Source organism: Dufourea novaeangliae, unplaced genomic scaffold (assembly GCF_001272555.1).
Source record: "Dufourea novaeangliae isolate 0120121106 unplaced genomic scaffold, ASM127255v1 scaffold70, whole genome shotgun sequence".
In the NCBI taxonomy this organism is placed as follows: Eukaryota; Metazoa; Arthropoda; class Insecta; order Hymenoptera; family Halictidae; genus Dufourea; species Dufourea novaeangliae.
The window spans coordinates 142,250-168,960 of NW_015373940.1; the positions used below are offsets into that span (position 1 = coordinate 142,250).

The window sequence follows — 26,711 nt, forward strand, 5'->3', positions numbered from 1 at the left end:
CTGGTCAAGGATATTCGCGTGACGATCACGGGGATTCAAAACACATGGGACAGTATACATAACGTATACAGTATTCCGTGGCAACGATACAAGTGAACTCGAAACGAAGTGTATTTACATAGACAGTGTACGATTCTCAGTGTTAGACAAGTGTGCCGCGACATTCATCCGGGATTATCGACCATCGAAGTTTACTAGGACATTCAGAGAACCGTGTATATACAGTAACTGCGGGGCAGAACGGAGTAGTCGCGAGATCAGTCCGTGAACCGTTCCCTCCCAGACATGATAGTCTCCTCGTTGGTCTGGTGATAGACACGGTGAACAAACCGATAGACTCGGACGCGATCTCTACGATGATGAACGCATTTCTGGACGGTGTGTCCTCGCACCCTCACCACCTAGCCAATCTCGGTATCAAGCTGTCGCCCGGCGGTGGCGGTGCCACGGGCGGATCCACGGATCCCGGGACAGGTGTCCAACCGGCTCCAGGCGAGGCACCGTCCCAGCAACATCACCATTTCCATCCCCAGGGCTATCCCCCGCATCATCCTCATCCAGCGTCACATATGGCGCCTCACATGGGCCACCATATGAGCCATCATCCGGGTTACGCGGCTCGTGATTTTCTCCTACGTAGGGAGCACGAGTTTAACGCGACAGCGAACCCAACCACCCCTGAGAGCGGTCTAGGACTGTTCACACCGTTGCATCACGACGGCACAGCCGCGACGATGCAGCAGTTTCCTCATCATCCGAGTCAACATCCACTAGCAGCGAGCCATTACCCGGGACACTATCCCCAGGACTCGAGATTACCGCCCCATCATCAGTACTTAGGCCCTCCACACCTGACCCCAGCCTCGATCCACCACCAACAGCATCCGGCTGTCACCCATCCTAGCCATCATCCCCACGGCGCTTTTCTGAGGTACATGAGAAGCAACGGGGCAGGTAGCGGCGGTACCGGCAGCGTAACCGGCGGCCAACGTCAAGAGATGTCCTGCATGTGGGTGGACCAGGACGCGCCTGGACCCGGAAGGAAGCTGTGCGGGAAACTCTTCAACTCCCTCCACGATATTGTGACGCACCTGACCGTGGAACACGTGGGCGGACCCGAGTGCACCACGCACGCGTGCTTCTGGCAGGGATGCTCGCGGAACGGCAGGGCGTTCAAGGCCAAATACAAGCTGGTCAATCACATAAGGGTGCACACCGGCGAGAAACCGTTCCCGTGTCCGTTTCCTGGTTGCGGCAAGGTGTTCGCCAGATCCGAGAATCTCAAGATCCACAAGAGGACGCATACCGGTGAGTAACAACATATCTGCTTTGTTAGCTTAGTTTCTCGGGGGATCATACAGAAAATCATCGATGAGTCTTCAAAAGCTCCTCAGCACTGACAAGGTGAGGTCCCCAGGTGTAAATACTGATTTTTGAATGAAATTCAGCACAGTGATAGAGCTTGAAATCATGAAACCAATGATATTTGTTTCAATCGCACATGGCCATTAGTTTATGAAATATTTAATGTTCAGTGATGAGGAGCCTTCGAACACTCATGAATAAATAACTGTATGTCGAGCGATCGACACGTGGACATTGATACGGAGCTGTCATTGAAACTTGCGCGAGCATAAACGTGTCCTATGAAGAATCTGCTAATTGTTACTCTTGTTTCTAATATCTGTTAACCCAAAAGCTGCTCCAAAGACATACTGCTACTAACGTGAGTTACGGTTGGCAATCGAGCCCCGTGAAAGTTAATCTCCTCATCTCCATCAACCTCCCCGGGCCCGATCTCTCTCTCTCCCCTCGCGATATCTTCTTTCAAACCCGGGCAAACACGTAGGAATGCCTCGAATTCCACCCGAACTCGCGCGTCCGGCCACTTTTAAAGCCCTGTCACTCACTGATCCGAATCAGCTCCCCGGTTTCCACGAACGAAACGGCCCCCGTAATGTCCAGAGAGCGCGAGAAGAGGGCCCCGGGGGTGGAGAAACGTTTCTAGAGCTCTGCACCGTCGCGCTCCCAGAGAATTTGCCCGATCGTGAACGCCGACGGAATCCCACGGCCATGAATCACGGGCAGATTTGCCGTGGTCGGCTCGATTAATTCGAGAAACGGTCATCCACCCGCCATTTCGATCGGTGAAGGGGGGAGAAGAAGAAGAGCAATAATCGGGCCCAACGATGTCGCTCGATTTTCATCGGAGGGGGTTGTACCCAGTGGGATGCATAAATAAGACGCGCTAAAGAAGCTGATTATTACCGTATTTCCGTGGCCATCCTCCCCCTCCGTGCATTCACGGCTGTTTACGATGACAAGAATTTTTCGAGGCGCAATTAAGAAATTACCGGGCCATATATCGTTCCGTTTTATGCCCCCGCTGCCCTGGACAATGTATTTGCCTTGGCTCTCCCTATACGGGGACTCGTGAGAGGTCCAGCTTAGCCGTGTTGCCATTGGGCGACGGGCCCCGACGGATAGACGCCAGGCGTCCCATGAGATACTCTCTCTTTCTCTCCTCCCTTCGGGGCCCTCTGGCTGCCGTTACAGAGAGATTCCATACCGGCGCAGTCACTACTAATTTCACCGTGTAGTTTTATTGTCAGTCGTGATCCGTGGCGCGCGTGACTGTTCCTTTTTCCCTTGTGGATCTCTTGTTTCTCGAAACCCACCGGGGTAGAGCCACCACACGACGATTCCGTTTTAACGGGCGGACTGTAAAACAGGAGGTACGCGTAAATCTATTAGCGAAGTGCATCTGTCGCTCTAGGTGCGTATATACACATACAGTTCTCGCGACGTTTGTAGCGACAACACACCGTTTAGCCGGAGCGATTCGCTCTCGCGTTCGATTTGCATTTGTATGGTTTCCTGGCTACGGAGATTGTATATACGTTACAGTCTCTGTGCTTTACAAGGTAGTTATACACGGTAGATAGCGGCTCACAGGAGGAAAATGGAGGCGACCGTATCCGTACCGTGATCTATGGCTCTATATTTTAATGATGCCCGTAATCAATATGATTCAGTATATACCCGGACCCAGACACTTCCTTCTATTTCTTTGGACCAGTAATAGTGTGTGTGTGTGTGTGTGTGTGTGTGTGTGTGTGTGTGTGTGTGTGTGTTCACAGGGGAGTGCGATTTTGTATCGCAGGTCGTTAATCGCTTCGAACGATGAAATCGCATATTTAAGCGCGCCGAGAGACTACGGATTGCGAATATTTCCGTTCACACGGATCCACGGCCGCGTCATTCAGCTACACTTTGTATCAAGGGCTACATATCACATGTGATTACGCAGCTGTATCTTCTTCGCGTCGTTGTATTATCTCCGTGGTTTCTTTTCTTCGTTGTCCCTCGAAATAGCTTTCGATAATTATTAGGTGTACAAATGAATTCGTGGCCTTCTTTTCGTAAATCTGTACACTTAATATACGTTTCTGCCAACACTTTTGTCAAAAAACATGTGATCAGAGATTCAAGATAAAGATTCTTTCTGTTTCCCGAGAGTGTAATGCATTTTATTGACAGAGTATCGAAGGCGGTACGGTGAGAAATCAATTAAAACTCATTTAGCCGCGTGTTGGTGAAGAACCCTCAAGTAACCCCTTTCTTAATAAATTGGCATTTTCAAAAGAAAAAGTAAAAACAAAAAAACTCTCCACGCACTGGTTGTCGCTTTGTTTCCAGGCATTCCCCGTTCACGCGCTCGTACACGCTCACGGTGCCCCTTTTATTGCCTCTACTCTACTCTTTGCCAACCCTCCCTCTTTCACCGTTCCACGTGACGCGACGGTACAAAAGCGATTCGACCAGGAATTCTTTGTTTTTATCGCAGACGCGACAAATATTTTGGCTCGCGCGAATTAACCGCGGCTGTGTTCCGTAACAAGCCCCCCAGAAGGAAATGTATTCCATCAATTCGCGCCTCGGTATGAGCAAAACAACTGAACAAAAAGTCTAATTGCACATTCGAATAGAGTAATACACAAGAATCGATGTAAATGTTTTTCATGGGAAAAATCATGTTGACCAGTGTAATCTAACGTTAACTAACTTTCTCTTGAAGTAGAAGTGAAAGAAACCACTTAATTCTTGATTCAAGTACAGTTTCACTAACTGAAAAGAAATTGAAATTCCGGTCCAGTTAGAGTTCGCAGGGGAGGTTTTGTAACGAAGGTTCCATCATTTGATACAGCGATTATCGGGGTTCGGAGGTCCCCTTTCAGATCGCGGGGCGGGACGATCGTTCGCGCGGGCGGGCGTGCGTTTGAAACTTTCCTGGGTGAGAAGAAACGTTCCTGTTAATCCGCAGATGCGACCCGCTGGAACGGCGTTAGCCATTAGGCATAAATTGATATGCATTATAAAGAGACGAGCAAGAGAGAGAGCTCCCCCTTCCCGTCGACCAAACGAGGATGAGACGACGAGGGCATGAAAAAAAAAAAAGGAAAAAGGATCCAGAAGAATAGCGTTGTAACACGTCCAGACGATCTCGTATGTGCGTGGCTGCAGGAGGAGCGTCGACGATTGGTCGGATTGACAATGGTTTTTCCCCCTGGGCTGGCGCGCCATTGGTCAGGATTTTCGGAGGGTTAGGAGACGCGTAGAATAAGGGGATGATACGGGATGAGTCGACACGGGGGTTGTTGTGGAATAAGCGTTAAGTAGGGGCGAGCGTGTCGAGGAAGAGACAGAGAGAATAAGGGTGGGGGACCGTGCGAGTAAATGGCTTCTCTTCTGGTGACGAAACTGAACCGTTGAAAACTTTCCTTCCTCTGTGTATTGTTTACACATGAAAATATTTGTAATTTACTGTACGCAGTGAACACAGTTTAGATCGGGGGTGGGGGTAAATTCTTCGACAATAAGGGCCATATATCCATAGCCTTCGAGGAGCCAGAGAAAATATCATTTTTAAATTGTATTTAGTTTACTGTACTGTAGATTATTAATATGAACGTTTAGAAAAAATGTCAATGAAACTGAATATTGTCTCGGAAATGTTATGAAGAAGGATTTAAGGCACAGTATGTGTATATCGTAGTGTATACAAACGAAACCCTAAATTTTATCATTGCAAGGAGAATGTGTCAATCTCAATATTCAAGATAATTACCGAATAAATGAAAACGATAGAATATATCAATTCGAAGTACAATGAAAGTGGACCATACACACAGGATGGTACAAAGAAACTCGATGAGCCAAGAGCTGGAAATGCCACGTATACGAAAAGAAAAAGGGGGGAACGTAGGAAAAGAGCGATAGAATCCGGAGTGACACAGGAAGCGAAAGAAATGGAGGGAGGGGGTTGGTGGACGGGGAAGAAAAACGAGGAAACGGTGCCAGGAAGCGCGAGGACGATATTTGCACGGCCACCGGCCAGGAAATCGACGACGATCGACAATGTGCCGTAAAGCTCCGGGGTCCGTTCCGGGAGAACATTGTAAGTCGCCCGGGTAACTAATGGCGGGCGGGCGGCCCCGTGAGATCGTAGTCGAGATGCATGATCGGATTTATGCGAGAGCACCGATATGAAATGCCCGATAGGACCATTATTGGCGATAAGCTTGTGACGCCGACGGAAACACGGTGAAGCCGGTACGGATCGAATTGTCGCGTTTTCCAACTCATCGCTCTAGTTCTTAATTGTTCTATCTCCACTAGTTTCTAAACTGAGAAAACAGTTCAAAGTTTATAATATCAAAGATATATAATATCACTTACTGAATGTAAGCTACTGTTTATTAAAATATTTAACAAAATATTATTTTATTATGAAGGTAAACTTTTAAGTATTGTTAATATTTGTCTCTCCCTAGGCTTTTATTAAAATTTTCCGCGAACTTTTTGACATTCCCACGGTATACAATCAACGGCAGTGAACGAAGAGAAAAGAAGAACACGATAATAATTCCTTTCGTTAAATATGAAAATTTGAAAGTTGAAACATTCGATTCGATCCGACAGTTCCATGAAGGATGGACAGACAGCGAATGATCGACACCGGACAGGAAAACACAGCATCAGCCGTGAGATTATCGTACCGACGACTTATCGAAATCTTCCTCTGTTGGGAAGATCGATCGTGCATACGGGGCTGGCTCGCACGACTCGATTCGATCGAGGGACCGCCGATTCGGAGATAAATCTCGTCGAAGAATCGCGCGCGCATTGCCCTTCTCGAGCGACCGACGGACAACGGGGGGATACACGCGCGCAATATTCTTCGCGCTTTCGGGTATGATCGATCGTCGAGTACCTTTAACGTCGTCACGCGTTATGTTTCGACACACCTGGCTAATATAAAATTGCTCGATCGTTTCAATTATATCTCACGTGAATCGACGTCGCGAGACACCGGGGAACTATACTCGAACTTTCTCGTATAAAGATTCTTCGAATTCCACCTCGCATTCCATTTCGATTCGAACCGGACTCAATTTTCCACTCAGGTACTCTTATATCACTTCTTTTGAAATCAAATTGTGCCTGAAGTTAAATGTACACAATTATCATTAACGCTCGTGTACTGTTCAGATAAATAGTTACATTATTATTCTTTGAATTAAACTTCGTCTAAACTAGAATCAAATTAAGAGAACATATATCGCTTGATCGTCGCGCATGTAAACTACTGGGGTCAAATTGATTTACAATGTCTGAGATTCGATCAAATTGACTGGAGGACCGAGTGTGCTGGGGGTTAAATTGATTCGCAAGTTTCCCTAACAAGACGGACGATTAATAAAATTAATCATCGAATAGTACACACTGGTTAAAGATTCATAAAATGTATCAATCAACGATTCCTATTTACATTTATGCAATATCAAGCGCAACTTACATCGTTAATTACATGCCACCAAGAACTGTTCCACTGGGCTACTTGAACCGTTAATTAACACCCAACGGTTAAAAGTTTCTTCAAACGACAACTGTATTTTTCCGGCCAGTGACGAGCAGAGTACCTCCGTATGAATTGTCACCGCGTGAGAAAAGCCTCAAGGATAAGTCCTCCGCGGGTCGATAAAGACGAGACGGCCCTTCGCGCGCGCCTGTACCTCGAAAAGCAGCCGCCAATAAAAAAGCCACCCCTTGGTTCCTGTTTATGCCGTGGCTTTGTTATTTGACCGCCCACACCACCACCATCACCGCCAACAGTTTCATCGATCGGCCCGACGCGCTGCTCTCCGTTCATCTTCGACAGTAACAAGGAAAAACGCGTCTTCTTGATTCACATGTATACACAGGCCGACTAACGGCTTTCTCGCGGTTTCATAGATACCAGATCACGATAACCATTCAGTCGATCGGTCCAGTTAATTTATCCCCATTGGCCAGCTGGAAACATTCCGTAGAAAATACTTAAACGGTCGAGCAACCTTATCAGTTCTGTGCTGGAAAAGCTGCCGCATAAATCGCACACCGTGAAATATTTCTGTACGTTTAAATATCAAGCATGTTCTCTATGCTTCAGCTATTCGATACACACAGAATTTCTCAAGACTTGGTAACAGATCGAAACGGACGAAAAAGTTCGCTTGGTAGACTTTCAAGATCCGCAGTCTTCTCGGTAGCTCGAGTTAATAATAAAGCTTCAAGACACTCTACATACACACAGACCGGACATATATGTTTCTTTCCGGCGGGAACGTGCAGTAGAACGTACCAGAGGCGCCCAGTAAATTTGTAAATCCTCCGTCGTACGGTAGCCGGGTCGGGGTAGTCGCGTGGGTCATTAAAACAGGATATTCATGCTCTCCGAATCAGCGCCGCACCGCTCTGTTTTACTTGCGAACCACGAGGTCCCCGGAGGGCACGGCCGCGTATATTATTTGAAACTGATTTAGACTGAAAGATACGTTGCAAACGCAAGCTGCCGAGAGAGTGGTGGGCAGAGACCACCGTAGCCCCTGGCGATGGTTCGGACCGTCCGTCGTAACCGTCCGCGCCGATGCACGCGCCATTGCCGACAGTATGCTGTCCTGAAAGTTACGCCTTCGACCTGTCGATGGATCCTGTCCACGACCGCGGTTTCAAAGATTCGACGACTCTATTCGATGCGCCCTGGTGGACCGATCTGTGGGATAATGTCGACTGGTAACGATTCACGGGTGCAAAAATGTTTAGCTGGCCTTCGTAGAATCTTATTATTATAAGATCTAATATTAGACTTCTTTTTACACACAAAATATTAGTTAATATAATATTTTTTCTTTTGGGGGAGGGGAAATCCAATTTTTTCCCGTAGGGAGGGAGGGCAAATGCTCTTCCCTGTCCCTGGCTGGGTCAATGAACTTACAATTAAGTACACTCGAAGGAATGAGTAGTCTGGTGACTCTGAAAATAACTAAAATTAGTATCTAGATCCAGATACTATTTAGATGCAGTGATTCAAATGTAAAAGGAAATCGTTATACGAGGTGTATTTCTAAATACACCGGTTAATCGTCTGGCGTAGATAAACGGAAAGGGTTAGGATCGGCATTAATGAACACAGATTAACAAGGAACGTTCTTCTCCGATCGGTCGAAGCCGGAAGCGGTTGTTGATACAGTTAATGGCGTGTGTCGAGCGTGACGGACAAGCAACGGCGATCGAGAAACAGGACGGAGATACGACGTGAATACGCTCGCTGGATGAAACCGACGACACACCGTTAAACGCGGAAACCCGCAATGTGGACCGATAATAGATACAACCGCGTTTGATTGGCTTCTACGAAAACAGAACCGGTTAATTATCGCGGGCGAGATTCACCCCTTTCGGAGCGCATAGCGTATACATAGACGCAGCTTGCCACCTCTTGGCCAGTCAGCTGAAAAAATAACGAGGCCACGCGCCCCCTATGTCTCATCGTTCGCCTCGAGTGAAAAAAAAACACATTCGTGGAATCTTTGGGGTACACATTCATGAAATCTTTGGTTCATATTCATGGAATCTTTGATTCATCTCGTGGAATCGGAAATTCCTCCGATTCTTCGACAATTAACACGTATACCCTGTCAGAATATCCTCGAGTCTAGGCATCTTACACAGTCGCGATTCTGCGGTTTTCTACCTTTCACAATACGTAATGGAATATTCAACCAGTCCCTGTGGACTCGAAAATTGCATTTGATAAATGGATTGCTTTTTCAATTAGCCAGCCTTGGTTAAAAAAGAGACGACGTACCTCATGAAGTATCAAACGGAAGCTTTCCAGCGAATCCTGTTGCATTACCACGTGCGAGTGTAAAAAAGCAAGGACTTCGCTAAGAATCGCGCGGTTAGGTCGTCGAGAGAAGTTGGCTGTGAATGAACGGCTTGTGGTTCTGTAAACGTGACAAACAGGTTTCTCATTAACGCGCTGCAGAAGTTTGACGAGAGAAGCCTTCGAAACCGACGCTAATTTCGAACTAACGCGACACGCAGCTACCTCCAGAGAGCTGGACTAGCATAACAAGAACCTTGTTTACTTGGTGTACACTCTAAGGTAATTTAATAGAAAACGATCGTAGAAACTTGAATGCGCGACTTTTTACTCTTACACTAGCACTAGGTTGCCCTGAATCTTTTCTTCCTCACAGTCCTGGATACGAAAACGCGTTCTAGACAAGGGAACTATCAATATTTGATCGGATGTAACGGAACATTAAAAGGAATCGAAGCAACACTCCGAACAGACACAAAAACAACTGTCTGGACCAGGTCTGTTAATGATCACTGGATCTTTACGCCGGAAACAACCATGTATTATTTTAACGTTCAAATTTCCCTTGAAAAGTGGATTAAATCCGGCCAGGGTGTGTACACGTAATCTGTTATCACGAACGGTTTTCACCAACTGACGTAAATGCGTAGGTGCAACGAAGACGATAGGTGGGGAACAACGGGAATGGGAGGGGAGGGGAGTAAGGGGGATGGAAAAAGAAATCAAACATTTCTGGTTATCTTCCGCGAGATGGGCCGTTCGACAAGAAAATAACTCCGGACTTCTCCCTCTCTCCGGCTCGAGATTAACTTTTTCTTTTTCCCCTCTTCTCTTCTGATTCCCATCGCATTCGGCGTGCCACGCTGCGTGGATTACCGTCCAGTCGTCGCTCGATGGAATAGTAGCGGGATATTAAACGTTGTTAAATGAGAAAACGTCTGATAATTATCGGGGAATTTTTCATTAACACACGTTGACAGGAATCCATCGAGTTCTAATTAAACTTTGGACTATAGTCTCTTTCGTATTGATCTTATGTATCTATGTGTAACAGAAATAGATAGACAAACTCTAGAATACTGTTATTTCTCGTGCACCCTCTAGAACTATTTAACAAGCGACTAGTTACAAATATTATTATCTCCGTACCCTTTCTGCCATTCGACACAGTCGAAAATCTATCATAGAGACTCGACGAACTCGAGGAAGCATCACCAAAAGATCATCTTTGATTCGTCTCTCCAGGGGCAACAATAAACGACGCGGGTAACCGAAGACGGGGTAAATCATTCCGTTGGTTCGATGGTTGTGCCACCGTACGGTAGCCCAAGCCGGAATAATGCGTTTTCGCCGCGTACACGCGCGCTAAAGACGTCCCCAGCACAATGACGATCATCGAGAAAATATCGAGTGTCCGTAACATTATACTTTTGTGCCGTTTAAATGCCAGCACCGCCGACCTATGTGGTGGAGAGAAGGGGGGGGACAGCGACTCGAAGCCCCTGGGTTCACGATTCCACTTGCCTCTAGGGGCGGAGAGATCGTGCGGCCTAACCACGCGTTTCGTTTCGCGCGTTTCTCAATGCCACGAGACACCCAGATATCCGGATCATCGCAGGAACATTCGAACTATTTTGGGGAATAGGCGTATCGTTTACTGTGTACACCCGAGAGCTCTTTCGCGGTTTTTTTGTATTCTTCGAGCTATTCCTCCAGTCTCTCCTTCAACCTGATAGGTGTCCTCGGTTGCACCTTGAAATCGGAGCATATCCTATTTTAGGAGGGAAAGTAGGTGGATCATTTTATTCTCGACGACACTCTACCCCGCCTATCGAACCTTTAGCCTGTGGTTGTATATACCTTTTTGGTTTCCCACTCGATACACTTGGTCATCGATACACTACCGTGTCATTGGAAACATCGACGCGGTACCGTTCTAGAATTCTGACGCGTCTGATGGTGTTTCGAGGTAGTACTATAATACCGAAACGTGTCGTCATCGGCTATTTGTCCAGGCTGGCCGCGATTTTTCCCACAGTGTGTTCCGTTCGTCAAATCAGTCGAGGGCACGAGAGAAGTAGAAAAGGTACGACGTAGGAGGAGAAGAAGAAGAAGGGTCCAGGCGGTTGTCTCCGTGGTCTGGTAGAAAAGGTCGAAAAAGGGGGAGAAATAAATAAAAAAGAGAGGGGTGGAGGGGAAGAGATACGAAGGGAGAGAGAGAGAAAAAAAAGGAGGAACGAGGAGAAGAGCGGAGAAAACAAAACGGAATTGCGGCCTAGCTGCGGTGGATGATTTAGGGGGCGAGGGTCGCGGGTCGAGACCGGGCTCTGGAATGCTGGGACCCTCTTCTCTCTCCTCTCCTCGCGAGTCCCTCTCTCCTTTTCCATCCTCGACCTTACCTCGATTCTCTCACTCTCGTGCTCTCTCTTTCTCTCTTTCTATCCTGCCTCTTTTTTCCGTAGCGTTTGGAATCGTCGACGGAGGAGGATAAAATGATAAGGGACAAGGATAACAGATACGAACATTTACATAGGTCGTTAGTGCGGGCACACGCAGGGACGATATCACGTGTAACAACCACCACGGGCCCATAGGTGGGTTCTCTCGTTGGATTTTTGGCACTGGTTTGTCTCTGATGATCGTGGGACCTTTCGCCCGGGCCACGAGAGATCCTCCCGTCGTATCGTCACCCATGAACTTCCGCGTGAGATCCGATAACCGGTTACTCGAACCGATTTCACGGAGCATGTATGTACTCGGAGCTGTTGTTTGGTCCGTTTCGAACGGCGAACACAGAAGGTTACAGCCGAAATTCAGCGGAGAACGGGAACGATTCTCGAGAAGGGAGGGAGGAGGGCTACGGGTAGGTATGAATACCACGAATATCGAGAGACAATTATGTAAGTAGTCAACGCCGGGGCATAATTTGTCGTCAACGGGGAAGAGGCTGGACGGGAGTTTTTGCCGTTTAATTAATTTCGCGTGCAGATCGATGAATATTACGAGGACGCCTTTCGAGGACCACCTCGTACCTGTGTATACCTACCTATGTTCTCGGAACGTTTCGATCGGCGAAACTGAACTCGAAAGCCTGTCCTTCCGTTCTCTGTCCCACGGGATCCCGGAGGACTGACCTGTGTGTTGTTCGTCAAAATTCTCCCCGAAAGGAACACGAGAACGTCAAAAGTCGGGGATCTCCCCCCCCTTTGACCCCGCTGTCGTATTCTAATTTAATTTCCTAACCTGGGCCGATGTGTGCCCTCGAACGAAGAAATTATCGGAATGGGAAGGGGGGCCGCGTTATAATTTTCTCATACAAGGATCCTGACACGATCCTCAACGAGGCATGGGTTTCCAAAGTGGGCACTACCGGCGCTGAGGAGGTCTTGAGGAACGTTCTAATTACTTTAATTCCTTTGTTTCCAATCTAACTATTTAAAATTCAAACATTACACGCACAACTACTATAATTGGAAATTTAGATAATAGAGATAGCTTACCGGAAGGGGGCGCTGAATAGAAAAAAAACTTTGAAAATGGGGCGGTGAGCCAAAAAAGTTTGGAAAGCTATGCTCTAGTGACTCTAACCGAATTGCGTAACGTCCGACCGTACAACACCGTGTGTAGAAGGAATTGTACGTAGATGGCTGCCGGGAACCGATCCTAGAAAAGTGTGTGCCATGGCCTGTTCTAGGAGGGTGTCTGGAAATCACGGGTGTCAGGCCAGAAAAGATAACGATCCAGCGAATACGCGTACACATGTTCGGGCCACTGTAATCGCGTTAACGGTGGTTAACGCGTTACACGTTGGATTTAAGGCCCGTCCCCGCACAATGAGTAGAATGGGTTGTTAGCGAAGAGAGAGAGAGAGAGAGAGAGAAAGAGCAAGAATCAGTCGGTGCCGCGTATAGATGACGCAGATTGCGTATTGTTCGCGGCTAATTAGGATGCTTTTGCACGGAGAATGGTTAAAACGCTGCGCCCCGTGAACAGGGGGATCGAAGTTGGGTGGGTAATCGTGAAAGAAATAGTATGGGAGTCGAAGTTAGATTATCCCGTCCACGGGAAACAGAACGACTCCATTCATGATCCTCGAGCCTGCTGGTGTTCGCCATTCACGATTTTCTCATGAGTTTCAGTAATTTCTCTGTTTTGTTTCTGTGTCTTAGAATCCCAGAGTTTTTGGGTTGCTCTTTTCTTTCCATCGCTATTAAGGGCCATTTAGACGTTCGAATAATTCGCGCAAACTGACTTGTGCGTTCATCTATTTGAAGTACGAGATGTACGACGCATCGATCATTCGATGTTGCAGAAAAAGAAAAAAAAACATTCAAAGAGGACTATCGAGCGTCGGAAAGCGAAAGGTCACGATAAATAATATTCCATTCGTGTAACGACGTCCAGACACGCCAACGGCGTATCAACGGGAAACGGAAAGGCTCGTGTGTCGAACGAACGGAGACACGAATAAATGTGAAAAGCTCCGCGGGGAAGGTTGCACCCGTCGTCGAGCTTCCGTGTTCTTCGCGAACTCTTTTCCAAACGACGAGATATGCGTCCGAAAAGTCACGTCGAGGACGAAGACACGTCAGCCGCGTCTTCTACTAGAATGTGTATAAAAACTTCAAAACTCAACCGGAATAATTTACTTCAGATCAGAGGTGGGCAAATTCATAGAATGAATAGAAGATAAAAAAGTATTCAGCCATTTCTACTTGATTGAACGTGGAAAGTCTTAAATCTCGTTAACTCCTTAAAGATCCGGTTCACGACCTTAGATACTGCTGCTTTTCACTACTTATAATTCGACTAGAATTGTACCCAACTCTTCGTCAAATCTCTCCCGTTACGTTCATTTCGTATTCACAGTCGAAGAGAGTCTTCCACTCGGTCAATCACAGGTAGGAAATAATGAACAATCAATTAACCCTCGTTCGAGAAGAAACTCGGGAACGTGATCACCGGCAATTCGAACACGCCTCTTTTCAGTCGGATCACATTGGAATGCCCTCCGAAAAACGATGAAAAGCGGAGGACAACACGGGGAATAAACGGAGATGGGCTCCAACGAAACGTGAACGTGCGCGAGAAAGAAAGGAATCGCGGCGGGCCCGTGTCCGCGTTATATTTACGAAGAGTTCTCCTCTCGTTGGGTCTCTAATGGTTTCGATGCGGTCGGACGCGCGCGCGTACCTGTCCGCTCGATGCGTGTGCACGCGTGCACAGCTATCCTTCATGCGCTCTCGCGTGTTCCTTCTCGCGTCGATGCACCCACATACATATACACGAAGAGCACACAGAGGCGATCCTTCCCTCTGGAGGGCCTATCATTGCGAACATAGGAGGAGGGTGGCGAGGGGGCCAGGCCACGCACACGGGCGCTCGCGCACGGGCGTGAATTATGCCTCGCGCGAGATGTCAAATTGCTCGCCATATCGTAAAATATACAACTCCTCGCGCTGTGGGAAACATTATGTTCTCTCCCACTCTGTAAGCCCCATCGGTCCGATCCCCTTTTCCCCACCCCACCCCTCTGCCGTTTCGTTCACCGATTTCGAACCCCTTTCCTCTCAGGGACTAGGGCCGTCCAGTGTGACCACAACTAGTACTTTCGTACTATACCTGGTACTTTTTTTTAATTTTTAATGTTCCAGTACGTTCACCAATAGATTTAGTACTTTCTTCCTTCCGAATAATAATAATAACGACAACAATGACGGAGAGTTTTCTCTTCTCTCACACTCCCTTGCGCCCAAGGTACCACGGTCCGATGGAACATCGTTCCTTACCGATTACATCTTAATTAAAAGGCCAGAGAACGCTGGTCGCGAATCGCGAGCCATGGGACGATTCGAACGAAGTATACTTGTATACAGACAATCGGGATAGAGTCCCCGAAGCGAGTGTCGAGGCACGTCCGCTTAATAGCCTTGGGATGATGATACGGCCCCGCAGGCTGCAACGAATCGTCGTCGACCAGGGGAACGCGATCTGATTTAGCAATCTTTTCGCCACGCCCTGTGTCTAATCGTTAAAGCAGCCCGAGCCCTGTATTCATTAATAAGCCTAAAACTGGCCCACACACGAGAACCACAGCCGACATGAGAGAAAGAGAGGGAAATAGTGTGCCACGTCAACATCGGAGGTTCCTCGGGACTCGCTCTAGATCCTCGCTATCATCCGGGACAAACGGGACGCAAAGGGGTCGGAAGAGAAAGGAGGGAGGACGGAGACGAAAGTTTCGTCGGCTGGTCGAACGAAAAACGTCGAATCATCGACAGTCAATAAATACCGATCGATCTTGCGCCAGGATCTATTTAATGACTAAACGTCGACTAACCAAATTAACCGTGACTAAAGCGCGTTTAATTCGGCGTTCCACAGGTCGCTGGGCAGCATTGTTTCCCGATAGAGTCCGGCGCGCTCGCGACCTGTGGAGAACGATAATTCGTGTTCGCGAATTAAATTCTCGGAGGTCCGTTCGTGCTCTCCCGGCAGCTTGAACCGTAATTTTTCCAGACAGGTCTGTAAGCATGATTTAAAACGATTCTGAATTATGTATTGCCCCCGGGACGACCTCCGCTAATCTCGCCACGTAGACTGACACACCAGACCTCCCTCCCTTTGGTCACTGTTTCCCAGCTTCTTACGAGGATTTAATCCTTTCCAACCAGTCGAACACAAGCGTCACGACACGAGGAAAGTGAATTTACATCCGTCGAGACGTTATACCTGCTAACTCGATGCATGTATATGTATATGTACACGTGTTCCTTCTCCCAGTTGATCTCGTTAGTCCCTCCCCGTTGCGTCTTCGTCCGTCCTTATACTCCTCTTCGAGCATCCGCGAGAGAGGTTTCCCCGTTTAATCCTGGGCCACGCGTAAATCACGCAAAGGAGGAATCCTTGACGCCTCCAAGGGTGTACGACTCGGTTGGCCCTGGGGAGAAGCCTATAAATCGAAAGTTTTCCAAGGAATTCCAACCTTCAGGAGAAACTTTGTCGTGCGTATCGATTCCCTCGACTTCGAATTTTCTTGCTAATATCCGCGATACTCGACATTAAACGGGGATCTATTACCGAAATGATCATCGTGTCCAGTGTGAGAATTCAACGTCCACGGGGGGTTTTTCGGAAGGTGTCGAGAGACTCAGAAAGCGGTGATACTAAATTCAGAGTAAAGCACAAAGCAAGGCTGGCGTGTACACAAGAGCCCGCTAAACGAAGGGCAACCGGCGACAGAAGAGGGCCTTAAGTAGCCCCCGTGTATACTCGTGTATGTATATACGGCTGTACTCGAAACACAATTCGTTCCGGTTCTCAAAACCTGAAATGCTAATCTGCCGACGTTTTTCTTTTGACCGATTACTCCCTCTTATTCACCAGGTTTGTGCAGTCTCTATCTCGCTCTCTCTCGCGTGCTCTGCTTGTTGCACGGTTCGATGAAAAGTTCTCTGTGATCGTTTGCAACCTCTTCCCGCCGACACGGATCGAGAAACGAAAAGTGTTCCCTTTCGGAAAATCCTCTCGGAACCACCACCGGACAATGGGCGGCCTAACAAGCAACGTGTGTTCTCACCGTGTGTCTCTCTCTCGTTTCCACGATAGGCCTACGATGGTTCTGTCCTTCTCTAGGCTGGCTCTTCTGCCGTTTAGCACCGGTGCACAAAGATGCAACAAAGCTTTTGGCCCCTGGCAAGGCGAACCCTCCTCCTTTCGTTTTCTCTCCAAGGGGCAGGGAGGCAGAGAAGAGAAGCGAAGGCCTCTCAACCCAGGCAAAATCTGTGTGTTTGCTGTTTTCTTCTGTGGCCCGTGCAAAAGTTGACGAGACTTTCAGTGGTCCTTGAATACAGTCGGGGGGGGGGGGATAAGGGCGCGCACCTAATACTTTCCTCCTCAATGCCGGCCTTCGAGTGCCATCGAGTGTCACTGCTGCTGTTGCCGCCGCTGTTTGTGTACCTGCGCGTCGAGGGGGCACACGCTTCGATATTGGCGTTCGAGACTGGTCTCGAAACACCGTTTACCATCGGATCTACGGTTAGATGAACCCATCCGATACCTAAGGATCACACAGTGAGGAGGAGTGTATACTCTGTTTCGATCATTCTCTGGCCCACTGCATCAGACCCAGTATCCTCTAGCGAAAATCCATCGGATCAAACTTCTCGATTTCCATTCCGCAAGGTTAGCCTGCAAATTCGTGGTTAAAAGTAGCTACCCCTGGCAACTCTGGGTGTGTGTGCGCGCGCGCCCCTTTTCGCCCGCGAGGACATTCAATTATGGTCAGATCGGTGCAAAGATACGCGACGCGCCGTCGTGACAACTATATACGCGCGCGGGTCAGTGTCCAAAAAAATGCCACCTTCCACGAATAAATAACTGGGCGCTTTGCATACGGGGCGACGAGCCCCTCCCCATTCTGGCCAGGGCCGCCGGTACGGTAGCGAGAAAAAGAACTCTCGCCTCGTGAAACCTGGTTCTCGTGTAGTGTTGTCCCCCTCCTATTTCTAGAAGACCGTGTCTGACCCCGAAATTCCGATCGAAGTATCAATTTCCGTGGTAATCAACTCCCGACCTCCACATACACACACACACACACACAGCACCCTGGGAGTGAAACTTTAGTCCCCCCGTGAGGGTTTCTCTATTTTCACGCGGCGGCCAAACGGGAGGACCTGGTGTACCTACCACCCCGACCCTGGTAACTCTAGATGGCCCAGGCGGCATACCGTGACCATGGCGCCCCTATCTTTTATGCCGGGCGGTTTCAGAAAATCTCCGAGTTTGATCTGACTCGGTGCTAGTCCGACGAGAAGAAGGATATCCCGATGCGGAGAAAGGGAAACGAGCGAGATAGTGAGAGTGAGAGTGGAAGGAGGCTGGGAAGCGAAAGATTAGTTGCCAGCGACAGCAGCAACCGCAGCAGCAGCAACACGTGTGCTCTGTGGCCCGGAGTTTACATAAACACGTATAAACGTCGTGTAAACCGGCGCTAGAGAGAGAAACAGAGAGAGAGAGAGACAGTGCCTCGACGAGTCCCCTGAGCGTGTGCGAGTGACTCGCAACGGTAGCATCCCGACTCAGATAACGGGCAAGGATATACGACTCTAAACTGCACCTACGTGCAGGAACCACTGGGCTACCGAATTTTCGAGAAATCAAGATTCCATGACGATTTTTTTTTCGGGACGAGCCCGAAGAACCAACCGAATTGTGTGGCGAGGCGAAAAAAGGCTGAAGGTATCAAACGGTTGATGCACTCTTTATCCAAAAGTGTAGGTTTGCTCTCAACGTTAGCCCGAGTGATCGATCTTCCGTCGTTCGAGAATTATTACATCCTTTGAAAATCGTGTATTCGCGAGGAGAATATCTTTCCCTTCCTCTTATTACGAGACGATCGCGAATCCTGTGCGATTTTCCAACCCCTTGATCGATCCGACAAAAGGGACACCCGCTAATTATCATCGTTTTATTTTGACGCATGATCCCGACAAGATTGTGGTTCGACTTTCCGGTAAAGTATAACATCGCGAACCCAGTTCTGTATTGGTATTGGTGTAGGAAGGAACGAGAGGATGGGAGTGAAACGGACAAACACTCGAATTACCAACGGGAAAAGAAACATCTGCCGATGGCGCTCTCCCTTTTCAGAGCCAACATGGCGGAATGATCAGCGCATCAACCGGTAGTTACGTTTACCCACGGATTTGCGGTTCTTTTTTTCGCCCGTGCTTCCCTCCCCTCCTCCTCTTTTCTGCCGCCAGCCACGACTTTTTCTCCCGTTTTTCCGCGCCGTGACACACTCGGCCCTCCTTCGTTTGCCGATTCACCGCGGCGGAAGCGGTTCCAGGATACCCGGCTGGAACATCCTTGATTCCTCGGCTTTGTGTCCGGGCAGGTTCACGCGGCTTTAAAAGATGAATCCGTGTAAACGGCAGCTTGAACGCGTCCGTACTTCTGCGATCTCGTAGAGAATATTCCTCGAGTTACACTCGAGGTAATAATACCCAGAAATTAATATTAATTATGAATCAACGTGGAGCAAATTTAACCTACCATTGCCATTTCCAACTTTTAAAAGACAGTGTAACGGAACTCAAAGATGTTAGAAGAGCAATAGAGTACGTAGTAACACAACCGCGGAGAAGTCCCATTACAGAAAGTCAAGAGTCGTGATGCAACTGGCATCGCTGCGTATATACCAGACCACTTCCATTTTCGGCCACGCGATGATTATCCAATCACGATCTCCTGGCCCCAGGTCGATTCTAATTCCAGCACGTGAAGTCCAGCTTAACAGTCTGTGTGCGCATCCAATGGTGTTCGTGCAGCTTTCATTACATCGCGACGTTCACGTTTCGATCCCGCTTTTATCCCGACACGGAAAGCTCATCGATCATAACCCCGGCGATCGTCCGATCTCGAGCGTGTCTGTCCTTCTCACTCTCTCTCTATTTCTCTCTATCCGCGTGTCGATCTCGACTTTTGCCACCGAGGACAAAAATCACGAGAGGTCGGAGGCGGAAGGTGAGAGGGAAAGGAAAGGGAACAAGAGAATGAGGGTTCGACGAGTCGGTGCAATCAATTTACAAAACGCGAGCCTCCTGCCCCAGGGCCCCCCTATCTAGATCCAATATCTTACGGTCCTAATCCGTGCCAAGATCGATCTCCGACGACTCTTCGGATCCTTATCGATGTTGGTCGGAATCGACGCGCGCGCGCGGGACCCGACTCACTGGGGAAGAGGGGATGATTTCTTGGTTTTCACTAATGCCGAACGTATAACAAGAAAATTATCCACACGAGAGCCCGTCGATAATAGAAGGGACGGACGATGAGCAAAAGAAAGGGAGGCTGCTGCCCTCCACCCCGAATGCTTGGCCCTAACCAAGAGTGGTGGGGTGGGCTTTGGTTTTCTGGTACGGCTCGCAACAATGTCCGATGGCCCCGTGGACCTGGTGTGTCCTATCCCGAGCATAATGGTCGCGAAAAATCATCTATTATCCTTCGACGGAGGAAGAAAGAGAGAGCGAGAGAGGAATAGAGGAGACCAGTTCTGAATACACCGGCACAATGGCGTACGCCCATATATCACTCCGGAGATTTTCCGAAAACTGCAGCTCAATGAGTCTACCTACTAAGAAACGCATTCACGGAAAGATGGAACTCCAGATTGCTTTTATACTGCGCCTCTTCAAGGTGCGAGAACCGTGTGTCCCGGGTGTCTGTGGCTCGAGGCTACGCCGAGACGGAAGTGTATCGATAATAAATCTTCCCCTGGGCGGCTGTATATTATACGGTACGCCGCTGCAGATTTCTTTCTCGTTTCATTCTCGTATCCGTTTTCCCAAGTTAATTCACAATACGATGATGATTTTCACGAAGATCCTCTGGTATCTCAAGCTCGAAGCAAATTGGCTTCGTTGTTCAAGTTAACCCTGTTCCGTACCTCATTTTCCCAACTTAATTTGTCTCTCTATGTCAAATTGACACTGCGGTAAAAAATTAAAAATTGTGGAATTGACACACGGGACTGATGAGGGTTAATAGAATAATGTTTCGTTTTATTAATTTCGGTTACCCTTACGACAACCTTGGTTTTTGTTTCAATCTGTTCGTTTATGCATCATTGTTTCCCGTTGTCTTGTGCCCACGGCGTGGGACATCGTGGATCTCGAAATAAACGCGCGCGCGCACGTATCGAAACGCACACGCGTCCACGCCGCGCATGTGCCTTCCTCTCCTTTCTCTTCGATCCCTGCCGTAGCCAAAACGATTATAATAACTATTTTATCCGGCGCGGATCTGGGCCATTGTGCCTCCCCATTCTGAAAGTCATAACACGGTGCCTACACTGCCCTTCGGGAACTGCTCCACGAGAGGCTCCCTTTTCGCTGCACCACGATCTATAACCCGCTGCACCATGAATCTCGAGTTTATATACGCGTCTGTGGTCCTATCCCTGTATGTGCGTACGTGTATGTGTTCACTATTCTCTTCACAACGACGCATTCTCACGAATACGGACAACTGTGTAACAGAATTTGTATCAACGTATTTAGAGTCACTCATATACAAAGATATAGAAACAGATTGTCGTGTAGACTAATGGAACAGTAACTCATTATTCAGTTACGACATAACAAATTTACAAATTAGTGTATCCGATACTCGTGCCTTCCTAATCGACGTGTCTATTGTATTACTGAAAATACACGAAGAACAATCGAACATCGTTGAAATCGTACAGATTTTCAGCGACAGAAAAAGAAATTCTCTCTCGAAAATCCTTCGTACATGGTTCAAACTTCCATCCGGTTAAATCTCCCTCTCGAAGAAGAATCCAGTCGCGGTGCTGGCACGGGTAAAGGTAGAAAGCAACGTATCCGTGCCGTGTGTATCGAAGGCGTCGTCTTCCTGTATACGGGTCCCGGCCGTGTGCACGCACACGCGTAGAGCGGTTAGCGTGCGCGCGGTGCCACGACAGAATGCCAGATACGTAGGAGAGACGACGCGCGGAGCTTTTATTTATCTGCTATTTATTTGCCAACGTGCTCGGCTACCGAAGCGATCCCGGGCGGGCTCACGACCCTGCCGGGGACAGATTTGAAAAGTTATTAATCGTCCCCGTTTTTGGGGGAAGGAGAGAGAGTCTTCTCGCGCACGGCCAGAAACCCCGAGACACGTTGTATCTCTCTTTCTCTCCTTTATGCTCAGCCGCCGGGGGAATAACCAGGCGTCGTTGGCACCTCGCTTCGAACCCTCGTTTCGATTGGTTCGGGAAGGTTATACCTCGAGGAGGTGCGAATCTGTGGGTGGAGACGATTCACACCGGTGTGGATCGAATGGGATGTGAAGATGATCGGCTCGGAACACGTGGGGACATCCAGAGATCTCTGTATATCAACGTATACATAGATATAAGTATACACAATGTGAACAGTCGTTTGCCAATTACTTCTCTATGCTCCAATCTTCATGAATTACTTTGTAAAACGTAATTTTGCATCGATATCGGCATTGGTTCAGGAAACCTTTGACCGAGATTCTCTAATCATGCTGCAAACTGGAATATAGAAGTTTCTAAATAAAAAAAAATCAAGACGAGAATTAGTCTCGGTCTAATCTCGAACGAAGTGGTTGTAAATCAAACTCTTTCGGTTACGGTTCAATGGTAGGCGTCGGCGTTAAAATCAACGAAGCACCGAGAACTCCTCCTGGACTGGTAGCCGCAACAGCGTGGCGAGAGAATTTGAAGCATAGTCATGTGAAACGTCAGATAAGCTGGGCGACACCGCGAGCGCGCGCGCGGAACCCGGCTATCTTTCCAGGTTCATAAATATTTAAGACGCCTTCTTATGACGGGCGCACAGCCTGCCATAAGCGCCCGAGCCAGTCGACGCGGTCCGAGAACGATTTAAATATAATCTGTGCCGCGGCGATACGTCACCGGAACATGGCAATGTTATCGCGCTTTTCACACGTGAGATGAATAACGACGTCGCTCGACCGCTGCCGGCGCGAAAACTTAACCACACGCTTCTTTGTCGCCATTCGCACCCGATGTCGACTTTCCACGCGATACCACCACCGGACCGATCGCATTAATAACGCGACGCTGGCTTTCCCGCGAAGACGAGAAGGAAAAAATAAATGAATTGCTCACGAGTGGAGGTCGGAGCGATGCAAATAAGAAAGAAGAAAAAGACCAAAGTTGTAGCACTGACACCATTCGCTCGTTAACAGAAGCGAACGAAACTTTCTAATTTTGAATGATTTCGCGCTAAAACTACCAAGGCATTTCGAAGACGACTTGTATACCCCTTTTACCAAGGTGACAGAAAAAAAATACATTCATATCTTAGGTACTTCCAGCATTAAACGACCATTTAACGTTCCACCTAATCCACGATCATCCTTCGCGAGCAAAGTTAATCTCCTCGTAAGTAACAACAAACGGAAGATCTTCGAGGCGTACAGAGAAGACAAGATGGAAGGAAAATCTTCGAGCAACGATAAGAACCGTCTCAGCTCTCGAAACGTACATGTATACATACATATCCCATTTCAGCGGGTCCTCGTTTTTACGTTCCCGCTAACGCCTATCTCCAATTCAAGCCCAGGCGACTCTCCCCCGTTTTTCTCGGTCGAAGACGGCGGTGCAGGGGAGGAGAGAAGTTGGCCACCATTTTCCCCATAAAAAATCCGCCAAGTTTGCGCTTCCTGTTCGCGCGTCTCCGGGTGCTTCTCTCTCCGGAGTAGAGCGCCAGGAGGAAGTCCCGGAAAAGGGTGTCTACGCGAAAGGAGGGGACGGGGGAGGAAAGAGGAGGATGACGGCGAGGGTGTGAGCCGACGGTAAAATATATTCCAGTCAACTTCCGGTGGAAATAAATAAGAGTCACGCCACCACGGTCTCCGTCGCGCCCCGACGACGGCGGCCATTCGTGTGCGGGGGAGCTTATCTCTCGATATCTTCTCTGCCTCTCCCGGCCCCAGGCGAAGAACAGAGAGAGAGAGAGAGAGAGAATGTTCTCCGGCCGGTGCTCATCAAGATATCCGGAAATCATGATGAAACCGTCCCGCGATACCGATGCAATCGCGTTTTCGTAGACTCGGCCTGTGTGTAGCCCGCGCAAATCGCCGCGAGCCCTTTTTCCCCACTTTGCCCCCCCCCCCAGCCCATCACGACGGAAAAAGATTTTTCCTGTTGTTTCGCGCGCTGGGTGGTTTTCTACTCGCAACAACCGTCCCCGTTGCGCGTTCTTTATGCGCGCGATAATTGCACGCCGTGAACGCGCAGGAACTTCCGGGGAAGGAAGGAAACGCTGGTACTACATGAAAACTGACTTGGTGAGGGAGAAATAGTATGCGCCGATGGATCTTTGTAACGATACACCTGATGTTTGTTTATCAAGTCGTAGATTACACGTACAGGGAGCTATAGATCAACGTCCACGTGGCTATCCCATTTCGTTACTACGGTAGCAATGCAAAGAGGAACCTATTTTTCAATTATCGCCCCCGTTGGTATCGTGTCTCAATTACGAAAAGTCCATTAATAATATCTCCGTGTTCTTTTTTGTTTCCAGGCGAGAAACCGTTCAAGTGCGAATACTCCGGCTGCGAGAGGCGGTTCGCGAACAGCAGCGATCGGAAGAAGCACAGTCACGTCCACACGTCGGACAAGCCTTACAATTGTCGGGTCTCCGGCTGCGACAAGTCTTATACCCATCCGAGTTCGTTGCGCAAGCATATGAAGGTACGATAATCGAGCCACGGCAAACAGCCTACGGCTGTACCTCGGAACAACTCCATCCGTTTTATCCCGTTTCCTTCAATTATATTATCCAACGCTTGTTCTTTCGTGCCCCGGAGGCGAATTCGCGTAAACAGTAGCCAGTGCATGTAATTAAGCTCGTTCACGAGGATCGTCGGTAGTGTATCCTGTTCTTCACCTCCCTTCGGCATCGAATTATCATAACTTGGGCATTCTTCCTTCTTCTTTTTTTTTTGCATAGCGGCCCCGAAACGTATCGAGGTGTATCGGGAGAACCCCGCGTGGTTTACTTCAGTTTCGTTTCACGCTAGGCGAAAGGCCGGTAGAGACACAAGAGAACAGGCGTATAAGAAAAAGTATATACACAGGCCTGTGGGAAGAGATGTTCCCGGGTATCCACGGCGCAAGGTTCATGCACGAACGGACACGGAATCTTAATAGGAAATTATCTGTGGCACACCAAACGAGGGTGATGGGGGAGGGAAGGAGGGAGGGTAGGGTAGAACCGTCCAAAAGGCAACTCCCGAGATACGTGCGCGATAGGTTCGTCGGATAGGGAACGAGCGCCTTTCGCTTCTCCACGCTTTTCGCCGGGGCCGTGATTCGCGGAAGGCAGTCGTCGAGATTTGCTCACTGAATTATGAACGAAGGACCAGGCGCGCGGCAGCGCGGGCACAGAGAGAACGGGAAACGTTCGCCTTGATCCCCGGTTCTCCCTGATCCCCCCCGAGGCTTCTTCGGTTCATCTAACGCGGCGACGACCACCTTCGTCCAGCAGCAGCAGCTAACTCCTTTTGCTCGTGATTCCCTTGATCTCCGAGGCGATAACTTACGACGATCAAATACACAACTAGCTCTGCGTTTTCTTTCGGGTTACACGTTCCAGCTACCCGCCTCCCTCCTGGGACACGTACCGCGCCATGGATCACACATTTCACCCCCCGCGGTATAATTCTCGCCGCCCCCGGTGGAAAAGTAAATTAAGACTGGAAGGATTTACGGAGAAGCCTCTCCCTCGATCCTTAGGTGGCATTAACGCTCTAGGATCACCAGTTAGACGCTACGCGTAGGAACGGTTTAAGGGAGGTTTTTCGGATAGAGAAGAGACGCGCTGGTAATCTTGCGGGTTTCGTCGCCTTTTGTCGCTTCGCTTCCCTGAATTATCCTTCGAACTCTTCGGAATTCCAAGCCTTTGCTGATCTCTACTGGGCATTAAAAAAGAGCGTTCAGTAACACCACCGCTATATTAATATTTCAATGTCTGCTAATTATGCGTTGTATGTACACTCAGTACACCACTATCCCCCACCCTCTTGTTAACGCTCCGTATAATTCCTTTATTATACAGATTATGCTGCTTTTGTCACTAATTAACCGAATTCCCGATTATCACCATCCCAACCCCCCGTGGAACTCCTCCTCCAGCTAAAACCTAACAGTTTTTCATACCCCATCCCCTCCCCTAGAGAAGAACATGCCCCGAGGGTAACCGAAATCTAACGTTAGGCTCCGCCTTCTTCTTTCCAGGTGCACGGCATGACCCTGGGCGAGGGCAAGATTGGAGGGGGCTACGAGAGCGAGGGTGAAGAGAGCAGCAGCAGCGGGGGTAGCTTGTCCGTGACCGGGCACACGGAGTCACCTCAGCCGCCTTCGGTCGTCCCGACAACGACCACCGCCAATCCACCGTCGAGTCATCCCTCGACACGAGGGCCGGAGCTGACGGAATGGTACGTCTGTCAGCCGCCGACGGTCGGTCCGCAGCACAGCCCGTTGCCAGGACCACCGCCGCCCCATCACCTTGGTCCACACCACTTCAACCCGCTGATGCATCATCAAGCGACTGCCTACTAGTTCGGGACAGACGGATATGTTTAAGGGAACAGCAAGTTTGCTTCGACGGTGATGATCATCCATGGTACAACGTCGACCTGGCCGCACGGAGATGGTCTGCGTTCATTCACGCAAGGAACTGTGATCCAAGAGGCATGGATCTGGGCGACAATCACTCGATCTTCGACGAGACTCACGGAGAAGAAGTTCGCTGACTGACATGTTTCACGGGAATTTGGAAACGTTCGGGTGTCTGGCTTAGACGGAACAGAGGAGGAAGAAGAGTTGAGAATGGAGAGGAAATCCCTGTAATTACCTGGAAGATAGAGGATAGAACAAGAGACATCTAGGATATGATGAATATCATGTCATACGGAGAATCTCGTGACTTTGTTA

The 26,711-nt window shown here is 48.8% G+C and overlaps 1 protein-coding gene across 1 annotated transcript; it reads left to right on the plus strand.

Moving 5' to 3' along the window:
• The first annotated feature begins 336 nt into the window (after nucleotides 1-336).
• On the plus strand, nucleotides 337-26,345 carry LOC107185652 (zinc finger protein ZIC 4-like). The gene is made up of 3 exons (XM_015573388.1): nucleotides 337-1,308; nucleotides 24,298-24,467; nucleotides 26,013-26,345. Exons 1-3 carry the CDS (start codon nucleotides 357-359, stop codon nucleotides 26,334-26,336), a joined length of 1,446 nt encoding a protein of 481 aa, XP_015428874.1. The 5' UTR covers nucleotides 337-356; the 3' UTR covers nucleotides 26,337-26,345.
• Nucleotides 26,346-26,711: the final 366 nt, after the last annotated feature.

Bases quoted from the DNA above. Each gene is read 5' to 3' on its own strand.
- LOC107185652 (XM_015573388.1), top strand. From the start codon at position 357: ATGATGAACGCATTTCTGGACGGTGTGTCCTCGCACCCTCACCACCTA. The intron at 1,309-24,297 runs GTGAGTAACAAC...TTTTGTTTCCAG, and splicing joins CCACAAGAGGACGCATACCG to GCGAGAAACCGTTCAAGTGC. The intron at 24,468-26,012 runs GTACGATAATCG...TCTTCTTTCCAG, and splicing joins CGTTGCGCAAGCATATGAAG to GTGCACGGCATGACCCTGGG.